The following is a 17,912-nucleotide window of genomic DNA, read 5'->3' on the forward strand; positions in this document are numbered from 1 at the left end:
AGGACATGTCCGGGTAAATCCGGACGAATGGTAACCCTAGTGAAGCTAACTTAATTAACGTCTGTGAGGTGCTCAGATACCAGAGTAATAAGCACCATGGAAAAGATTATGAATAAACTGTCTCCTTACATCACTTAGGAAGCTATGATGATGCATGTTTGGCTCAGCAGATGGCTGAAGTACCCCAGGAGTACAATATCCTGTGGTAATGTGTATGTGAGTGGGGCTGGTGTGTATGTGTAGGGGTGTGCGTGGCTAGGTTTGTGAAGAGAAGGCATATGTAAGATCGAGGCAAGCTGGATGTGTGATGAGAGTGGGAGGAGCTAATGTTTAACACAAACATGACTGAGATATTTAATAAGCAATAACAGTTGTAATAAAACTTTTTTTCTAGTAGTTATGCTTCTTTTTTCAATAAAACAGAATGAGCAATACCCTTCGGGGGGGGCGGGGGAGGCTGAGGCACTAGACTGGAGTTCAGGAGACTTGGCTTCATCATGGTTCTGCCACAAACTCTCTGGGTGACTGGGCTAGCCACTTATTCTCTCTAGGCCTCAGTTCCCCATCTGAAAAATGGGGATAATAATACTCTATAAATAGACAAGAGAAGTAAGCCCTCTGGAGCCAGGGCTGTCTCTTACTTGAATCATAGAATCATAGAATATCAGAGTTGGAAGGGACCTCAAGAGGTCATCTAGTCCAACCCCCTGCTCAAAGCAGGACCAATTCCCAGCTAAATCATCCCAGCCAGGGCTTTGTCAAGCCGGGCCTTAAAAACCTCCAAGGAAGGAGACTCCACCACCTCCCTAGGTAACGCATTCCAGTGTTTCACCACCCTCCTAGTGAAATAGTTTTTCCTGATATCCAACCTGGACCTCCCCCACTGCAGCTTGAGACCATTGCTCCTTGTTCTGTCATCTGCCACCACTGAGAACAGCCGAGCTCCATCCTCTTTGGAACCCCCCTTCAGGTAGTTGAAGGCTGCTATCAAATCCCCCCTCATTCTTCTCTTCTGGAGACTAAACAATCCCAGTTCTCTCAGCCTCTCCTCATAAGTCATGTGCTCCAGACCCCTAATCATTTTTGTTGCCCTCCGCTGGACTCTTTCCAATTTTTCCACATCCTTCTTGTAGTGTGGGGACCAAAACTGGACACAGTATTCCAGATGAGGCCTCACCAATGTCGAATAAAGGGGAACGATCACGTTCCTCGATCTGCTGGCAATGCCCCTACTTATACAGCCCAAAATGCCGTTAGCCTTCTTGGCAACAAGAGCACACTGTTGACTCATATCCAGCTTCTCGTCCACTGTGACCCCTAGGTCCTTTTCAGCAGAACTGCTACCTAGCCATTCGGTCCCTAGTCTGTAGCAGTGCATGGGATTCTTCCGTCCTAAGTGCAGGACTCTGCACTTGTCCTTGTTGAACCTCATCAGGTTTTTTTCTGCCCAATCCTCTAATTTGTCTAGGTCCCTCTGTATCCGATCCCTACCCTCTAGTGTATCTACCACGCCTCCTAGTTTAGTGTCATCTGCAAACTTGCTGAGAGTGCAGTCCACACCATCCTCCAGATCATTAATAAAGATATTAAACAAAACCGGCCCCAGGACCGACCCTTGGGGCACTCCACTTGAAACCGGCTGCCAACTAGACATGGAGCCATTGATCACTACCCGTTGAGCCCGACGATCTAGCCAGCTTTCTATCCACCTTACAGTCCATTCATCCAGCCCATACTTCTTTAACTTGGTGGCAAGAATACTGTGGGAGACAGTATCAAAAGCTTTGCTAAAGTCAAGAAATAACACATCCACTGCTTTCCCCTCATCCACAGAGCCAGTTATCTCATCATAGAAGGCAATTAGGTTAGTCAGGCACGACTTCCCCTTCGTGAATCCATGCTGACTGTTCCTGATCACTTTCCTCTCCTCTAAATGTTTCATAACTGATTCCTTGAGGACCTGCTCCATGATTTTTCCAGGGACTGAGGTGAGGCTGACTGGCCTGTAGTTCCCCGGATCCTCCTTCTTCCCTTTTTTAAAGATGGGCACTACATTAGCCTTTTTCCAGTCATCTGGGACCTCCCCCGATCGCCATGAGTTTTCAAAAATAATGGCTAATGGCTCTGCAATCTCACCCGCCAACTCCTTTAGCACCCTCGGATGCAGCGCATCCGGCCCCATGGACTTGTGCACGTCCAGTTTTTCTAAATAGTCCCGAACCACTTCTTTCTCCACAGAGGGTTGGCCACCTTCTCCCCATGCTGTACTGCCCAGTGCAGCAATCTGGGAGCTGACCTTGTGCGTGAAGACAGAGGCAAAAAAATCATTGAGTACATTAGCTTTTTCCACATCCTCGGTCACTAGGTTGCCTCCCTCATTCAGTAAGGGGCCCACACTTTCCTTGATTTTCTTCTTGTTGCTAACATACCTGAAGAAACCCTTCTTGTTACTCTTAACATCTCTTGCTAACTGCAACTCCAAGAGTGATTTGGCCTTCCTGATTTCACTCCTGCACGCCTGAGCAATATTTTTATACTCCTCCCTGGTCATTTGTCCAATCTTCCACTCCTTATAAGCCTCTTTTTTGCGTTTAAGATCAGCAAGGATTACACTGTTTAGCCAAGCTGGTCGCCTGCCATATTTACTATTCTTTCTACACATCGGGATGGTTTGTTCCTGCAACCTCAATAAGGATTCTTTAAAATACAGCCAGCTCTCCTGGACCCCTTTGCCCTTCATGTTATTCTCCCAGGGGATCCTGCCCATCTGTTCCCTGAGGGAGTCAAAGTCTGCTTTTCTGAAGTCCAGGGTCCGTATTCTGCTGCTCTCCTTTCTTCCTTGTGTCAGGATCCTGAACTCGACCATCTCATGGTCACTGCCTCCCAGGTTCCCATCCACTTTTGCTTCCCCTACTAGTTCTTCCCTGTTTGTGAGCAGCAGGTCAAGAAAAGCTTTGCCCCTAGTTGGTTCCTCCAGCACTTGCACCAGGAAATTGTCCCCTACACTTTCCAAAAATTTCCTGGATTGCCTGTGCACCGCTGTATTGCACTCCCAGCAGATATCAGGGTGATTAAAGTCTCCCATGAGAACCAGGGCCTGTGATCTAGCAACTTCTGCTAGTTGCCAGAAGAAAGCCTCGTCCACCTCGTCCCCCTGGTCTGGTGGTCTATAGCAGACTCCAACCACGACATCACCCTTGTTGCTCACACTTCTCAACTTTATCCAGAGACTCTCAGGTTTTTCTGCAGTATCATACCGGAGCTCTGAGCAGTCATACTCCTCTCTTACATACAACGCAACTCCCCCACCTTTTCTGCCCTGCCTGTCCTTCCTGAACAGTTTATATCCATCCATGACAGTACTCCAGTCATGTGAGTTATCCCACCAAGTCTCTGTTATTCCAATCACATCATAGTTCCCTGACTGTGCCAGGACTTCCAGTTCTCCCTGCTTGTTTCCCAGGCTTCTTGCATTTGTGTATAGGCACTTAAGATAACTCAACGATCGTCCCTCTTTCTCAGCATGAGACAGGAGTCCTCCCCTGTTGCGCTCTCCTGCTTGTGCTTCCTCCCAGGATCCCATTTCCCCACTTACCTCAGGGCTTTGGTCTCCTTCCCCCGGTGAACCTAGTTTAAAGCCCTCCTCACTAGGTTAGCCAGCCTGCTGGCGAAGATGCTCTTCCCTCTCTTTGTTAGGTGGAGCCCGTCTCTGCCTAGCACTCCTTCTTCTTGGAAGACCATCCCATGGTCGAAGAATCCAAAGCCTTCTCTCCGACACCACCTGCGTAGCCATTCGTTGACTTCCACGATTCGACGGTCTCTACCCCGGCCTTTTCCTTGCACAGGGAGGATGGACGAGAACACCACTTGCGCCTCAAACTCCTTTATCCTTCTTCCCAGAGCCACGTAGTCTGCAGTGATCCGCTCAAGGTCATTCTTGGCAGTATCATTGGTGCCCACGTGGAGAAGCAGGAAGGGGTAGCGATCCGAGGGCTTGATGAGTCTCGGCAGTCTCTCCGTCACATCGTGTATCCTAGCTCCTGGCAAGCAGCAGACCTCTCGGTTTTCCCGGTCAGGGCGGCAGATAGATGACTCAGTCCCCCTGAGGAGGGAGTCCCCGACCACCACCACCCTCCTCCTCCTCTTGGGAGTGGTGGTCGTGGAACCCCCATCCCTAGGACAGTGCATCTTTTGCCTTCCAATCGGTGGAGTCTCCTTCTGCTCCCTTCCCTCAGATGGGCCATCTAGTCCACTCTCCGCATTAGCACCTGTAGAGAGAACATGGAAACGATTCCTCACCTGTATCTCCATTGCTGGTGCATGGACGCTCCTCTTTCTTCTTCTGGAGGTCACATGCTGCCAAACCTCCTCACAATCCTTCTGTCCCTGCTGCGCCTGCTCTGAATCTTCAGAACATTGTGGCCGTAGAAGCATCTCCTGACGTCTGTCCAGGAAATCTTCATTTTCCCTTATGCAACGCAGAGTTGATACTTGTTTCTCCAGCCCTCGAACCTTCTCCTCCAATATGGAGACCAGCTTGCATTTTGTGCAGACAAAGTCGCTTCTGTCCTGCGGAAGAAAGACAAACATGGCACAACCTGTGCAGGTTACAACAGCTGATCGCTCACCTTCCATATCACCGTCCTCTTAGGAGCTTCCTCAACTGTTGCAGGAACTACTCGGAGAAACCTGCAGATGAAAGCCTCAGTGCGCTCTCCCTAGGCGAACTCCCGCTGTTAGCCTCTGCTGTTCGCCGCTCAGCTGGTTCGCTGCTGACTGCCCTTATATACCAGTCAGGCCCACTCAAGGCCCAGCTGGAACAAAGCACTCCCAATTCACACTTTTCAAACAAACAAGCAAGCAATCAAGCACACGGTCAAACTGACCAACTGTCCCAGCAGCAGACACTCAGATACTCACCAACACAGCCCCCCTAATGCAGCACTTAGCGTACCTCCTCTCGGACAGCTCCCAGGCAAACTCCCGCTGTTAGCCTCTGCTGTTCGCCGCTCAGCTGGTTCGCTGCTGACTGCCCTTATATACCAGTCAGGCCCACTCAAGGCCCAGCTGGAACAAAGCACTCCCAATTCACACTTTTCAAACAAACAAGCAAGCAATCAAGCACACGGTCAAACTGACCAACTGTCCCAGCAGCAGACACTCAGATACTCACCAACACAGCCCCCCTAATGCAGCACTTAGCGTACCTCCTCTCGGACAGCTCCCAGGCAAACTCCCGCTGTTAGCCTCTGCTGTTCGCCGCTCAGCTGGTTCGCTGCTGACTGCCCTTATATACCAGTCAGGCCCACTCAAGGCCCAGCTGGAACAAAGCACTCCCAATTCACACTTTTCAAACAAACAAGCAAGCAATCAAGCACACGGTCAAACTGACCAACTGTCCCAGCAGCAGACACTCAGATACTCACCAACACAGCCCCCCTAATGCAGCACTTAGCGTACCTCCTCTCGGACAGCTCCCAGGCAAACTCCCGCTGTTAGCCTCTGCTGTTCGCCGCTCAGCTGGTTCGCTGCTGACTGCCCTTATATACCAGTCAGGCCCACTCAAGGCCCAGCTGGAACAAAGCACTCCCAATTCACACTTTTCAAACAAACAAGCAAGCAATCAAGCACACGGTCAAACTGACCAACTGTCCCAGCAGCAGACACTCAGATACTCACCAACACAGCCCCCCTAATGCAGCACTTAGCGTACCTCCTCTCGGACAGCTCCCAGGCAAACTCCCGCTGTTAGCCTCTGCTGTTCGCCGCTCAGCTGGTTCGCTGCTGACTGCCCTTATATACCAGTCAGGCCCACTCAAGGCCCAGCTGGAACAAAGCACTCCCAATTCACACTTTTCAAACAAACAAGCAAGCAATCAAGCACACGGTCAAACTGACCAACTGTCCCAGCAGCAGACACTCAGATACTCACCAACACAGCCCCCCTAATGCAGCATCTCCAGTGCCTAGCACAATTCAGGCACTATTGTAAAACAAATTAATAAGAAAATTTTCCAAAAACCTGGTTCTGAAGTGACAAGGCAAAAAGGCATTGTCGAGCTCCATGCTTATTTCTTACAGCGAATTTCATATCAGTTCTCTCAGATGACATGAGAAAAGATGTTTCTACTAAGTGCCACAAGCTCAGCCTGTTATCTGACAGTTAAGCTGGGATCTTACTGACTTGCACAACGCTGACAATAAATAAAGATTCAGCACCTGGAACTTAGCTGACATGTGTGCTGATGATGCCAGACCCAGAATAGAATTTAAGTAACTCTTCCAAAGCTGCATGGGGGCTAAGGAGTCAAAAATACTAAAGCCTTATTTGTCACTGAAATCAACAGAGCCAACTCTGACTACACACAGGGAGCAGGCCTGAGTAGTAAGGCAGTAACATTTTTATGTAGTCACTTATCACAGCAAAATTATGCTTTAATATATTTAATCTAAAAGGAGACTCAGTCTCATCCAGAGACCACTGTAATGAATGCAGTATAAGTTCCTAGAAAAATAAGATAGATACTTGCAGATTTTTTAGACTACTCCTGAAATATACGTCACACCCTACCCCACACTGTGGTGCTATTAAATATATGGTGACACCATGCAGAAAATTTACCAAACCAATTCTGGCCTGCGTTGTGCAGGAGGTCAGACTAGACGATCATAATGGTCCCTTCTGCCCTTAAGGTCTATGACTCTAGGTTTCTGTTTCTGTCTCCTTCCCTATGACTAAAGAACATTTGTGTGAAAACAGATTATCACATCTGATTCTGAGTTAATCCAACCATTCTTTGTTTTAACTCACTGTCCTGTAATTTCATTATCTCCTCAGCAGCCAGCTGTTATGTCACAGACAGGCATATGATGTTACTTGTGAAATAAACAACAAAACCCAGCTATGCTCTTCTTACCCAGACAAAATGAAGAAAAAACTCACTCCTTACATCTGTTTGAAACATATGAGTTTGTGCTATTGTTGCTGTTTCCAGTAGATAAAGAAACAGTGAGCAAGGGGGAACACACAGAGAACTTATATTTCCATGAATTTAGGGAACTAGTTAGAAAAACTTCACAAAACCAATACCAGAAGATCAATGACTAATTCTCTTTCACAGAATGCTCTTCACAGTGAAGGTCACACCATGCATTCTGGGCGCTAAAGAACTGCTCAGCTGGTGCTGTAGATGGAACAGACCAAACAATACGGTGATGACAGGACCCACCCTTTAAAAAAAATTTTTTTTTTAAACTTTGGCAATAGTCTTTGCTGGGTTTGTAATTGTGACTGGGTGTGTGTAACCATGGAGAGGGAATTACCCTCTCATTCAAGCTGAGAGAGAGGGTCCGTTCAAGTCAGCTTTGAGACACCCAAAGCTGCAGAAATGAGGGTTGAGGAGGTCAGTATTAAACCAAGACAGAAAGGGAATGAGACAAAGGAATGAGGCGCAGGAAGGGAAAATGGAAGATAGAAACTACAGTGCACAGAAGAGGAAGGTAAAGGAGAAATGATCCTGAAGCATGAGATCAATTGGCCCCTGGAGAAGAGGATTGCACAAATGGGCGCCTAGGGTAGGTTGCAGACCGAAAGGCAGGAAGGATGATGCATAGAGAATTTGGCAGTGAGAGACAGAAGAGGAAAGATTATATGGACATGATCAAAGGGAAATCAATGGAAGGATGCTGAGTTGGCAAAAAAACAAAATCAATAAAAAATTTCAACCAGGCACCACTTCATGTCCCAAAACAATCACAGCTGCAACCCTGTGTGCAATTAATCAAGTTTTATTACTCTAATTAATCACAGATAGAGAACCTTTTCCATCAAATTCCAAAAGCATTCAACCTCGTCTAGTCCATTAGTCATCTATCTTTATAAATAACTTACAGGCAAGCAAACAGAATTTGGTAGGTAAGTGCAGAGCAAAGCAAAATACCATTTATGTTCAGAATCCTTCATTCTCTCTGTTGGGTCCATTGTTTCCTCAGGTCAACATAGGAGGAAGGAGGGGGGGGTAATGCAAGGGATACTAGATGCTTCGTGATCCAGTGTACCTTCAACCCTACCGCAGGTCACTAGAGAGGAGGAAGAGGCATTGCAGGCGGCCTTACATGCCAGTGTTTCACTGAACCATTACCATAGTTTGGATAGTAGTGTTGTTTTCCACCATCAATCAGCAAATAAGGCTTAGTCACCCAGATTTCTACAGGTCAAGACACATGCTGCCTTGCCTCCAAATTACTAGCAGCTCCAGAAGCATCACGCCAACCCATTTTATCTCCATGGTAGAACTGATATTCCACATATCGAATCCCAGGGATATTTCATGACCCTGATGCCTTCTCTGTGATAATCCACATCCTGCAAAGGAGGGCTCGGCCTGTCTCATAGCTAAAAGGGGCCAGTGCTAAAGAGGCCTTTCCCCACGAGTAGGCTGGAAACAGCTGAAGTGGATAGACAGTGGCAGCACTGGACAGACCTTTGCTTTGCAGTAAAATTGTAGTGGTAAGGAAACGTTGGCCCTGCAATGTGTTGGGAATGGCAGGACTGGAGCTGGTTTTGGAGTTATGCTACAGTGACATGGGGCATATCAAGGGCTGACCTATCCCAACGTGCTAGCTACTTGCTTCTCATTGACAAGATGAATTATGCATTGATTCTGAATCTGGCTAATCTAGTTTCCAAGTGAGTTCCCTGGGAAGCAATATGAGCATTTCTGGTCAAATACTGTTCGAGATTCTCACTCCATCTCTCACACACCTGTGTGTTTAGAATTCTTTTGGTATATATCCATATACACACAGGCATCTCACACACAGGTCCTCAGCTGGTGTAAATCAGTGCATGTTTTGCCCATTTATAGTAGCAGAGAATCTGGCCCACTATTTGTATTTTCTAACACGGCTTCGAATGACCAATCAGTACAAGTGGCCACTGAAGACTGCCAGCAGTCATCACACGGTATTATTCATTAACCAAAACCTAAAATAGTGCAATCCTCGGATGTGCTGTTATAGTGTCACTTTGTCTTACATCTCATGCTGCTAGCGTGTATATGACGCCAGAACCACACCTCTCATCATACATAATGCTTATATATGTATGGGTCTGAGGACAACACTCCCAGCTCTTTCTTCTTTCGCTTTTTTCTCAGCAAGTATCGATATCTCAGACCATGACACAGGAGAGGATGATGAAGCAAGCTCTCCAGAAGTACTGACTAGTATCCAGGCCAAGCAGGGCCTCGAGGTGGTCGATATCCAAAGGGAGAATGTGAAGCTGGGGGATACGGAGGCTGGGATGGAATTGGGAAACTAGGTAGCGGTGGCTGGGTGGGGTATGGACACTGTGGTCTTCCGCCTCCTGGTGGGAAATATTGAGGCTGGGGAGGCTGGGGGTACCCTAGTCCAGATGGAGCTCTGGGCTGGGATTGAGGGTAACCTGAGGCAGGTGGTGGACCTCTGCATGGAGACCAAGGGTACCCTGGGGCCGAAGATGAGCCTCTTGTCTGAGGCTGGGAGTATCCTGGTGTCGAGCCTCCAGGTGGGTATCCAGGAGCTGGTTTATAGGGAAATGTGGGTTGGGTGCTTGGCTGAGAGGAGGTGAGGGGTCCCATTATAACTGGTGCTCCAGAGAAAGGAGCAGGTTGGAGAGCTCCATGGGCTGTAGGGCCTACAGGCATGCATGGGGCTGGACTATAGGGCAAAGGGAAGGATGGTGTTCCTGATAGGAAGGGTTGTGGCTGCTGCTCGTCAGCAGGCCCAGGAGTTATGTGAGGAGCAGGAGGAGGCTGGTGGTTAAAATGAGAGTCACTGGCTGGTTCCTGTGAAGCTTCAGACTTCCTCAGTATCTCTTGGAGCTTTTCCACTCTGACCCGTCGCAGGTGGGACAACTTCCTCATGGAGGAAAACTGCTCAAGAAATATCTCCAGTGGCACTTCGCCCTCCAGGAACTTCTCAGCCATAGTCTGAAACACAAGACACCACTGACACCATTGCTGCCCTCTCCAATGTTCTCTCCCAGCTCCGACCCCATGTTCTCAGACATGGCCTAGATCACATGGAAACAATTAAACCACTCAACCATAAAGGAGTGATAATCCCAATCTTTAGGACAATGGCTTCAATCTATGGGAGATAATCTCCAATTTAGGGTGCTGGTTAGGGAGGATAATTTCAAGTTTTCAGGGAGATTGCCATTAGTCAATTTTATTTTAATTTGGACTTAAATCTTAGAATCACCTCAGATTCCTCTTCGATCCTCTGGCCCTCCACCTGCAGAAGATTTAACAGGGTCCCAGGCTGCATCGCCACAGAGAATTTCTCTAGGGAGGAAAAATGCGATGATCAAAACGTGACATACAGAAACTAGGCAAAATTACCATGTCTCCAGCTCTCTCAGAGACAATACTAGGCACCTATCCCAAAGCTCTATGCTCTGACTCATGATCCCAGCAAAGCATAAAGAAGTAGAAACTACATCACCTTCCTGCCCCATGCCACCAAGACTCTGTTAAACCCCTCACATTCACAATGGGAACCTTTGCTGCCTTGGGAAGTTTGAATATAGGAAGAAAACCAAAGGAGAAACCAACATTGTGCAGTCTCTTTTGACTAGGGAATCACCTCTATTCTGTCCAGGTCAGTCTGAACAAACACCAGGAGAAGACAGATTCAGAATACAGACCCCCTGTACAGAAAGGGAGCTCTTCAGTCTGCTGAGCAGGAATGGAGGGGGGGAGGGGGAAATGGGGAAGAAGCCCTGGTTACAGACAACCTGACTGCACTGGGGAGGGTGAGTAGTTTGAGAGACATGTACCAAGTTTTGCCTTCTGCTCCTGGCACTGTTCTGCCAGCTTCTGCAGCTTCTGGTATCTGTCGGAAAGGTTTGTGCGGCCAGTTTCCAGTGGCGTCTGGAACTCCAGGTTCTGCTCTGCCAGGCTTCGGTTTGTGGCCAAGGCCATCTCCCTTTCCAGCTGTAGTTCCTGGACCTGAGAGAGGAGATCAAAAGCCACAGCCAATGAGGAGCAGCACCTCCTATCTGCATCCACACACTTTCCTCACCCTGCAGCATGCATGTTAATGTTTACCTCTGTTGATTCCAGTGCCAGACGCTCGATCTCCTCAGAATTCTCCTGCAGCTCCTGGAGCTCCTTCACAGATAGGTCCCTTAATGTCTCCATTTTCACTGGGGAATGTGAATTCCTAAGAGATGAGGAGTGTAAATGGACAATTACTAGGTTTCACAAAGCCAGCTGCACAATGACAATATATAGATATTAATCCCATGACAGACTTAACAAGGGGCTTTGATAAATGATGTCAACCAACAGTGGTGGTGGTGGGGGGGTTCTGTCACACTACAGACAACGGAGAGTCTGAGGACAGAGAGAAAAAGAAAACACAGCAGATCTAGACATTTTGATTTTGGCAACTGTCTTTCCATTTTAGGGAGACAAGGTGAGTGAGGTAATATCTTTTTTTGGACCAATGTCTGTTGGCGAGAGAGGTAAGCTCGAAGGCTTGTCACTCTCACCAAGAGAAGTTGGTCCAATAAAAGATATTATCCATCTACCTTGTCTCTCTAATATCCTGGGACAAACACGGCTACAACAACATTGCATTTCCATTTCAGGGACAAAAGAGGGAGGTGATTCCTCCTCTGTGCCAGGACAAAGGCATTTAAGAGTGGAGAAAAACACCTTCTCAGCCATATCAAATAGTGTGGCTATATCAACCCAATTCTTAAATAACTTCACTAGCTGGCCATTTATTTCAGGATTCTGCTCAATATGATCCCCCTTTATTTTTAAAACCAATCGTCTATCTCTGGACACACTTCCCTGCTCATTTTCATGCTAATCCTCTACACATCACCTGATGTAAATGCTTTCCACTCTGGCACTCCTGCCACCTGGAACAGCCTTCCTGTATCTCCCTACCTTTTCAAATTATGTCTGACAATAAATTTTTATCTTCTTGCCTATGTCACACTGAATTTCTCTTTCCTTTCTTTTCCCTTTATGAATAAATACTTTCATCTTTTCCATGCAATGGGCTCTCACACCTTTGTAAATCAGGATTAACTCTACTGAGGTCAGTGGAATAAACCCTTTGCAGCACTCTTTTCCATCATTTATATATGCTCTGGCTGTCTTGTGCCATTTAGCTTTGTTACACAGTAAGGTCACACTTTGTCAGAAAAGTGCTATACACAGTAACTGTGAACAAAATAAAAACTAAACAGGAGAAAAAAAGAGAGGTACATTCCTGGAGAGGTGCGAAAAGGGACCAATGAGACAACTAGTGCAGGTTTTAACCTAGTACTAGCTGCGGCTGTCTGTTCCACCCCGGTTCAAGTGAAACATCTCATAGATTCTGCCTCTGGAGATGTTGCATCAGTCTCACAACCAAATCCATCTAATAATCATGTTGCGAAACCAGAAGGCATATGTGCATCAGCAAATTTTGCCATCATGCTGTAGACTCTGAAACAAACTCAGGGCTCTTACCTGTCCCACGAGCCACACTCACAAGAAGAATGAGACAGGGCAGTCAGAACCAGGGCAGCTGGAAACCCTACCCCCTGCTTCAGTGTATCTATAATCTCCTAGAGAACAAAAGCAATTCTAATGGTATGGCCACACCTATATCAGAATAATTTCAATAGAGGATGTTCACTGGTAGAACTGGCTTCTGCTGAAGAGGCCCTAGAATCAGAAGCCTGGAAAGCACAGTATGAAAGGGATGGGGGGGGGGCACTATTTATTAAGCCCTTTGCTGAGTAGCAATATTATTTCTCAGCTGATGAGGGCCATTCATTAGTAATAGTGAAAGCAAGTGGTTTATGGGGCAACCCATGGGGTCAGATTCACAGAGTGTGTTGGCATGAGTCACCCACACAGGCCAGGTCTGGGAGGGTTTGTGCAAGTCACATGCATGGGGCCCTGGGTGCAATGGCACATGTCACTCACCCGGCCACAGCAATAGGAGTGTTGGCACTTTAGGCTGGTGTTAGGCACATTGGGTACAGCCCACTCCCAGGCGGGCAGAGCATGGTGTGAGCCGTGAACGCAGGGTGCAGCTGGGTGTGTTGGCATAATTCACCCACACGGGGACTGCACTGGACACTGATGCAAGTCACCCGCACGAGGACAGGCCAGCGCTGGGCACACCAGGGGCGAGTTACCCACCCTAATGGCACTGCCCCGGGGGTGTTGGTGCGAGAGCAGGGTGGGGTGTGGGCAGAGACAGTCAGGGGGCCTCGCAGCGTAACACCCTCTCCCTTCCCCCCACCGCCGGCGAAGAGCGGGAAGGGCACGTGCTGGGTTGGACAGTTGGGGCTGATGCACGTGCCACGCCACCTGGGGAGGGGGAGAGAGATCGGCGTGCGAGAGGGGAAGGCGGGGCGCATGGAACGTCGGTGCATCGTCGAGCGCACAGTCCATCAAGCCTCCCGCTCCTGTCGCCAGCTGAGGGCAGGGGAGGAAGAAAGCCAATCCCCACTGTTCTCGCGAGACCGAGACCGGGAAGGGGTTAAGCGATAAGGAGCCGATAATCAGTAAGAAATTACTCACCTGTGAGCAGCCGGGGAACCTCCGGTGCCACACACTTCCGGGTTCCGGTCCTCGTCCGGAAGTGAGCCTTACCATTGCTGTGGAGGTGGGGGGGGGAGAAGATGATCCGCTGGGAGAATGGTACGCTCCGGCAGTTGGCCCGGTGCAGAGCGCTTTCAGCCGCGCGCCATCTTTGTTCCACAGTGAGGCTGCGGAAGGGGCGGGAGGCATCCGAGCGCTCTCCCACAGCAGGGGGCGGGGCTGGGCCTCAAGCTGCTGTCACTAAGCGCCCCTCCCCCCGACAGCCCCTGCCCTGTGTGGGATGCGGTGCACCCGCAGGATGGGGGGAGGGTAAATCCTAGACCTGGCCCAGCTCTGACCTGGGCTAATACCACCCATGGCCACAACAGGCCGAACCCCTCCAGGGCTCGGCTGCCACCATTAGCCGTGTGGGGGCAGAGCCAGTGCTGGGTTTACAATGGCGCCAGTGTAGGGTGACCAGACAGCAACCGTGAAAAAATGGGACAGGGGGTGGGGGGTAGTAGGCACCTATATAAGAAAAAGTCCCCAAAAATGGGACTATACCTTTAAAAATAGGACATCTGGTCACCCTATGCCAGTGGTGCCATGGAGCCAGGTCCATGCTCAGAAGGGGCCCCAGCCTGTGCTGCTTGCACTGCGCCCTGAGACCCCATCAGCCCGCTGGCTCTCCCCACCCTGTCCACCTCTAGCTCCTCTCTGGATCCTCTTCAGGGCCGGCTCCAGGCACCAGCAAAACAAGCAGGTGCTTGGGGCAGAACATTCTGGCTCCGGCCGTCATAAGTGCCGACTCCAGGGCATGGGGAAAAAGTACCCCCGCCGCCCCAGCTTGCCTCCACCTGCTCCCCTGAGCACGCCGCCGCCGTTCCACTTCTCCCCCCTCCCTCCCAGGCTTGCCACGTGCGAAACAGCTGTTTCATGCAGCAAGGCTGGGAGGGAGGAGAAGCCGAGCGGCGGGCGCTCAGGGGAGGCGGCGGTGGTGGAGCGGAAGTGAGCTGGAGCGGGGAGCGGTTCCTCTACCTCCCGTTACTTCCTGTGCCCCCCCACCCTAGCTCACCTCTGCTCTGCCTGCTCCCCTGAATGCGCCGCTGCTCTGCTTCTCCACTCTCCCTCGTCTGAGAGGGAGAGGGGAGAAGCGGAGTGGCGGCGCACCCGAGGGAGCAGGTGGAGCGGAGGTGAGCTGGGGTGGGAGGTCGCGGGGGGCCCCAGGAAGCAATGGGGGGGGGGAAATGCGGCACGCCTGGGGGAGGAGGCAGGGCTGGGGATTTGGGGAAGGGGTTCAGAAGGGGTGGACTTGGGGCGGGGCCAGAGGGCATGAAAAAAAAGGGGGGGCGGGCAAAATTTTTTTTGCTTGGGGTGGCAAAAATCCTAGAGCCGGCCCTGCTCCTCTTCGCCCCCTGGCCCCACCCGCCAGCTTCTCTCTGCCTTCTGGCCAGTCCCCAGTACACTTCAGGCTCCGGGCAGTCTCTGCTTCCCACCACCTTTGGGGCCCCACCTGTCTCCCTGGAGCTGAGGCACTTGGGACTGGTGCAGAAGCTTGGCCAGTCTCAGCCAGTTGGGGGGATGACAGTGCGGGGGTCTTGGCTGGGCCCCTCCAGGCAATTGGATCCTGAGGGAGGCTGGCTGGGGCAAGCCCTGGCCTGGCTGATCGCACCTCTCCCGAGGGGCCGGAGCTACTCCCTGCCCCGGGACCTGCACTGGCAACTCAACCCGGCAGATAGTCGCCTCCCAGCAGGGCCAGGAGGCAGGGCGTGGTGGAGGGGGTGTCTGGAGGATATGGGCAGTGGGGGTTGCTGGGCTGTGAGGGGGTGGGGAAGATCTGTGTGCTGGGGCACTAGGGAATGGGGGTTCTGTGTGGGGTGCTAGGCAGGTGTGGTGTTGTGCAGGGTGCTGTGCATTTGTGGGGGGGTGCTGGGCATAGTGGGTCTGGGGGTGCTCTGGCCATAGGGAATCAGAGGGCTGTTCCAGTGGGGGGGGGGGCTCTGTGGTGTGGCATGGGCCCACCCCCATGGGGAAGGGACATGCTGGCAGCACAGGGCTGGGTGGGCCACTGTGCATCTGGCAACTGCCGGTTTGTAAATCGTGCCCTTGCACTGGGCTTGGCGGAGCAGGGCCGCCCAGGCTAGGCACCAGGTCGGCCCCTTGCTCCGTGGACTGACCCCTCCCGTGCCATGCTCCATTGCCACCATAGGGGCCCACAAATATGTTTGGTGCCAGGCCCACAAAAGGTTAATCCGGCCCTGGCGCAGAGCACCGGGGTTCTGGAGCTGAGGGGCCAAGCATGTTTGGTGGGGAGACGCCTCCATTCCCTTACCCCAAGCACTAGGCCCTGCCCATGGTTCCTGCATATGCCACAACCCTCCCAGGCCCCAGCTGACTCCCTGCTTCGTTAACTCCTGGGCACGGCGTAGCCTTGGCACAGGAAGAGTTAATTCGATTCCAGACAGTCCCTGCCTGGTGTGGGCAGGCATGAACCCGGAGACAACCGTGGCACCTAGAGCAAGCACCATCATGCTGAGATAACCATAGCACACGCAACACCGAGCTGCTGCCAGGACCCCCACTCAACGGTATTGCTGCTGAGGCATTTTCCGCACATGGATTAGCCCGTCAGGGGCTATTTGGGAAACTCTTAGTACCAGATGTGATCGCGCAGCAGCAGTGCTAACAGGCTTCGGGCCCCTGGGCCCAGACCTTTTCTGTTTACTCCGCAGAAACAAAGGGAGCTGGGAACGATACCTCTGCCTCCATCCCCACCTCCTCATGTAGATTTTGGGAGAAGTGGTTAGAAACTATCAAGGGAAACAGGGACCCTGGGATTCAGATCTCATTTAATGTTTATCTAGGATTTTTTGTTTGTTTTTTGTAGGGAGGGGAGAACTGGTGGATTTAGCCTTCATGGAATCCAGATTCTTCCCAACCTTCCCCTTTGCTCCCAATCATGAAGGTGTTGCTGATGAGACCCCTGTTGGCCCTCACTACCTCTTCTTCCAGGCATCACCATGCCACTGCTATCTTCTCCCTGTCTCCTGCTGGGCTGGAGGAACCGGGCACCCAACCAACACCAGAGTCGTAGTCATGTCTTTACAACTTTACTTGACTATTGACATCACTCCTTCCCTGATCGTCTAGACTTGGTTGTATCAGCTCCCGACTAGCTGGCTGTTGTCCTCATTCCCTTGACTGCCCTCTGCATAATTGATTTGGTGTACAACTGACTCTTTCATTAATGGACTCCCGGCATAATTGTTTCATTATTGATTCCTTGTGTTATTGCTGCAGATCATAATTGATTCACTATATAATTGCTTCCCCAGTTAACTGACTCACTGCACAATTGAACAATAGCAGATCCAGTCGGTGCTTTCCTATCACTCTCTTCACTCCCCTTCTTTACATCAATGTCTATGTAGGGATTTGCTATGGGTACAGCTATCAGGCCCAGCCACTCCAGCTCCATCAGTACAAGTAGCAGTTTTGCTTGTCTACACTAGGGTTTTACACTGGTGGCTGAAATTGAGCCAAAACCCCAGTGTATGCAAGGTTTTTGTCTTTGGTGTCTCTTCAGAGCTGGATGACTTCCCGCAATGCTGGGACCTTCCAGTAGAACAAGGAGGCTCCCTGAGAATCCCAATACACAGTTCATCTTGCATTGATTAACCCATCTTTGTTCGATGCCTCTGTACTCAGTAAAGCTAATTCCTATCAGACACATTCCTGCCAAGTCCAGTCCTGTCAGTAACAAAGAAGAACAGCAAAGGAGACTGCCCTGGGGCAAAATAAGCACAATGAGCATGGAGATGCAGATGAAGAGTAAAGATATAGAAGGCATAGAACTAGAGGGGTGGAATTAGATAAAGATGTGATGGGGGGATAGGTATAAAGTGCCTAGAAAATTGGCATCCTGATCCATGACTGGTGCATCTTGATGCTGTTGCAATATAAATAAATTATAACATTAGCCACTGTAGGCATTGAATATCAACCTCCACCATGTGACAATGGTATGTATAACCTTGGTTAACCCAGATCATATGATGAGCCAGGAAATAAAGATCAGTTTCTTCCCACAATCGCTGTGTTAGACCCATATTAACTCCTTGTTAACTCCAAGTTAACTCCTTGGCAAAAATGGAGTGAATGAAGCCCCCTGACTCTGTTGTCTTCAAGAGCAAATTCTCATGAAAGCAAGGGGTGTTGACAAGAAAGGGTGAAATACTCTACATGGCAGGCCCAGTGGCATTGAAAATCTCCAAAATGAGAACACCAAGGACACTGTAAACTGTTGACAAAGTTATTCAGGTGTAATGGGTT

At 50.1% G+C, this 17,912-nt stretch overlaps 1 protein-coding gene across 2 annotated transcripts; it reads right to left on the reverse strand.

The window, feature by feature from the left end:
- Positions 1-7,772: 7,772 nt before the first annotated feature.
- On the reverse strand, positions 7,773-13,737 carry VPS37C (VPS37C subunit of ESCRT-I). 2 transcript variants are annotated; one of them, XM_054026603.1, is made up of 6 exons: positions 13,581-13,737; positions 12,516-12,613; positions 11,094-11,208; positions 10,823-10,994; positions 10,246-10,328; positions 7,773-9,971 (listed from the first exon to the last, which is right to left on the reverse strand). In XM_054026603.1, exons 1-6 carry the CDS (start codon positions 13,653-13,655, stop codon positions 9,225-9,227), a joined length of 1,290 nt encoding a protein of 429 aa, XP_053882578.1. In that variant the 5' UTR covers positions 13,656-13,737; the 3' UTR covers positions 7,773-9,224. The 2 variants fall into 2 exon arrangements, with proteins under 2 accessions (XP_053882578.1, XP_053882579.1); XM_054026604.1 differs by lacking the exon at positions 12,516-12,613 and having other exon boundaries at positions 13,581-13,666.
- Between the last annotated feature and the right edge of the window lie 4,175 nt (positions 13,738-17,912).

Source organism: Malaclemys terrapin, chromosome 4 (genome assembly GCF_027887155.1).
Source record: "Malaclemys terrapin pileata isolate rMalTer1 chromosome 4, rMalTer1.hap1, whole genome shotgun sequence".
In the NCBI taxonomy this organism is placed as follows: Eukaryota; Metazoa; Chordata; order Testudines; family Emydidae; genus Malaclemys; species Malaclemys terrapin.

Bases quoted from the DNA above. Each gene is read 5' to 3' on its own strand.
- VPS37C (XM_054026603.1), bottom strand. From the start codon at position 13,655: ATGGTAAGGCTCACTTCCGGACGAGGACCGGAACCCGGAAGTGTGTGG. The intron at 11,209-12,515 runs GTAAGAGCCCTG...CTCATCTCTTAG, and splicing joins GAGTGTGGCTCGTGGGACAG to GAATTCACATTCCCCAGTGA. The intron at 9,972-10,245 runs GTGATTCTAAGA...CTTGTGTTTCAG, and splicing joins GGATCGAAGAGGAATCTGAG to ACTATGGCTGAGAAGTTCCT.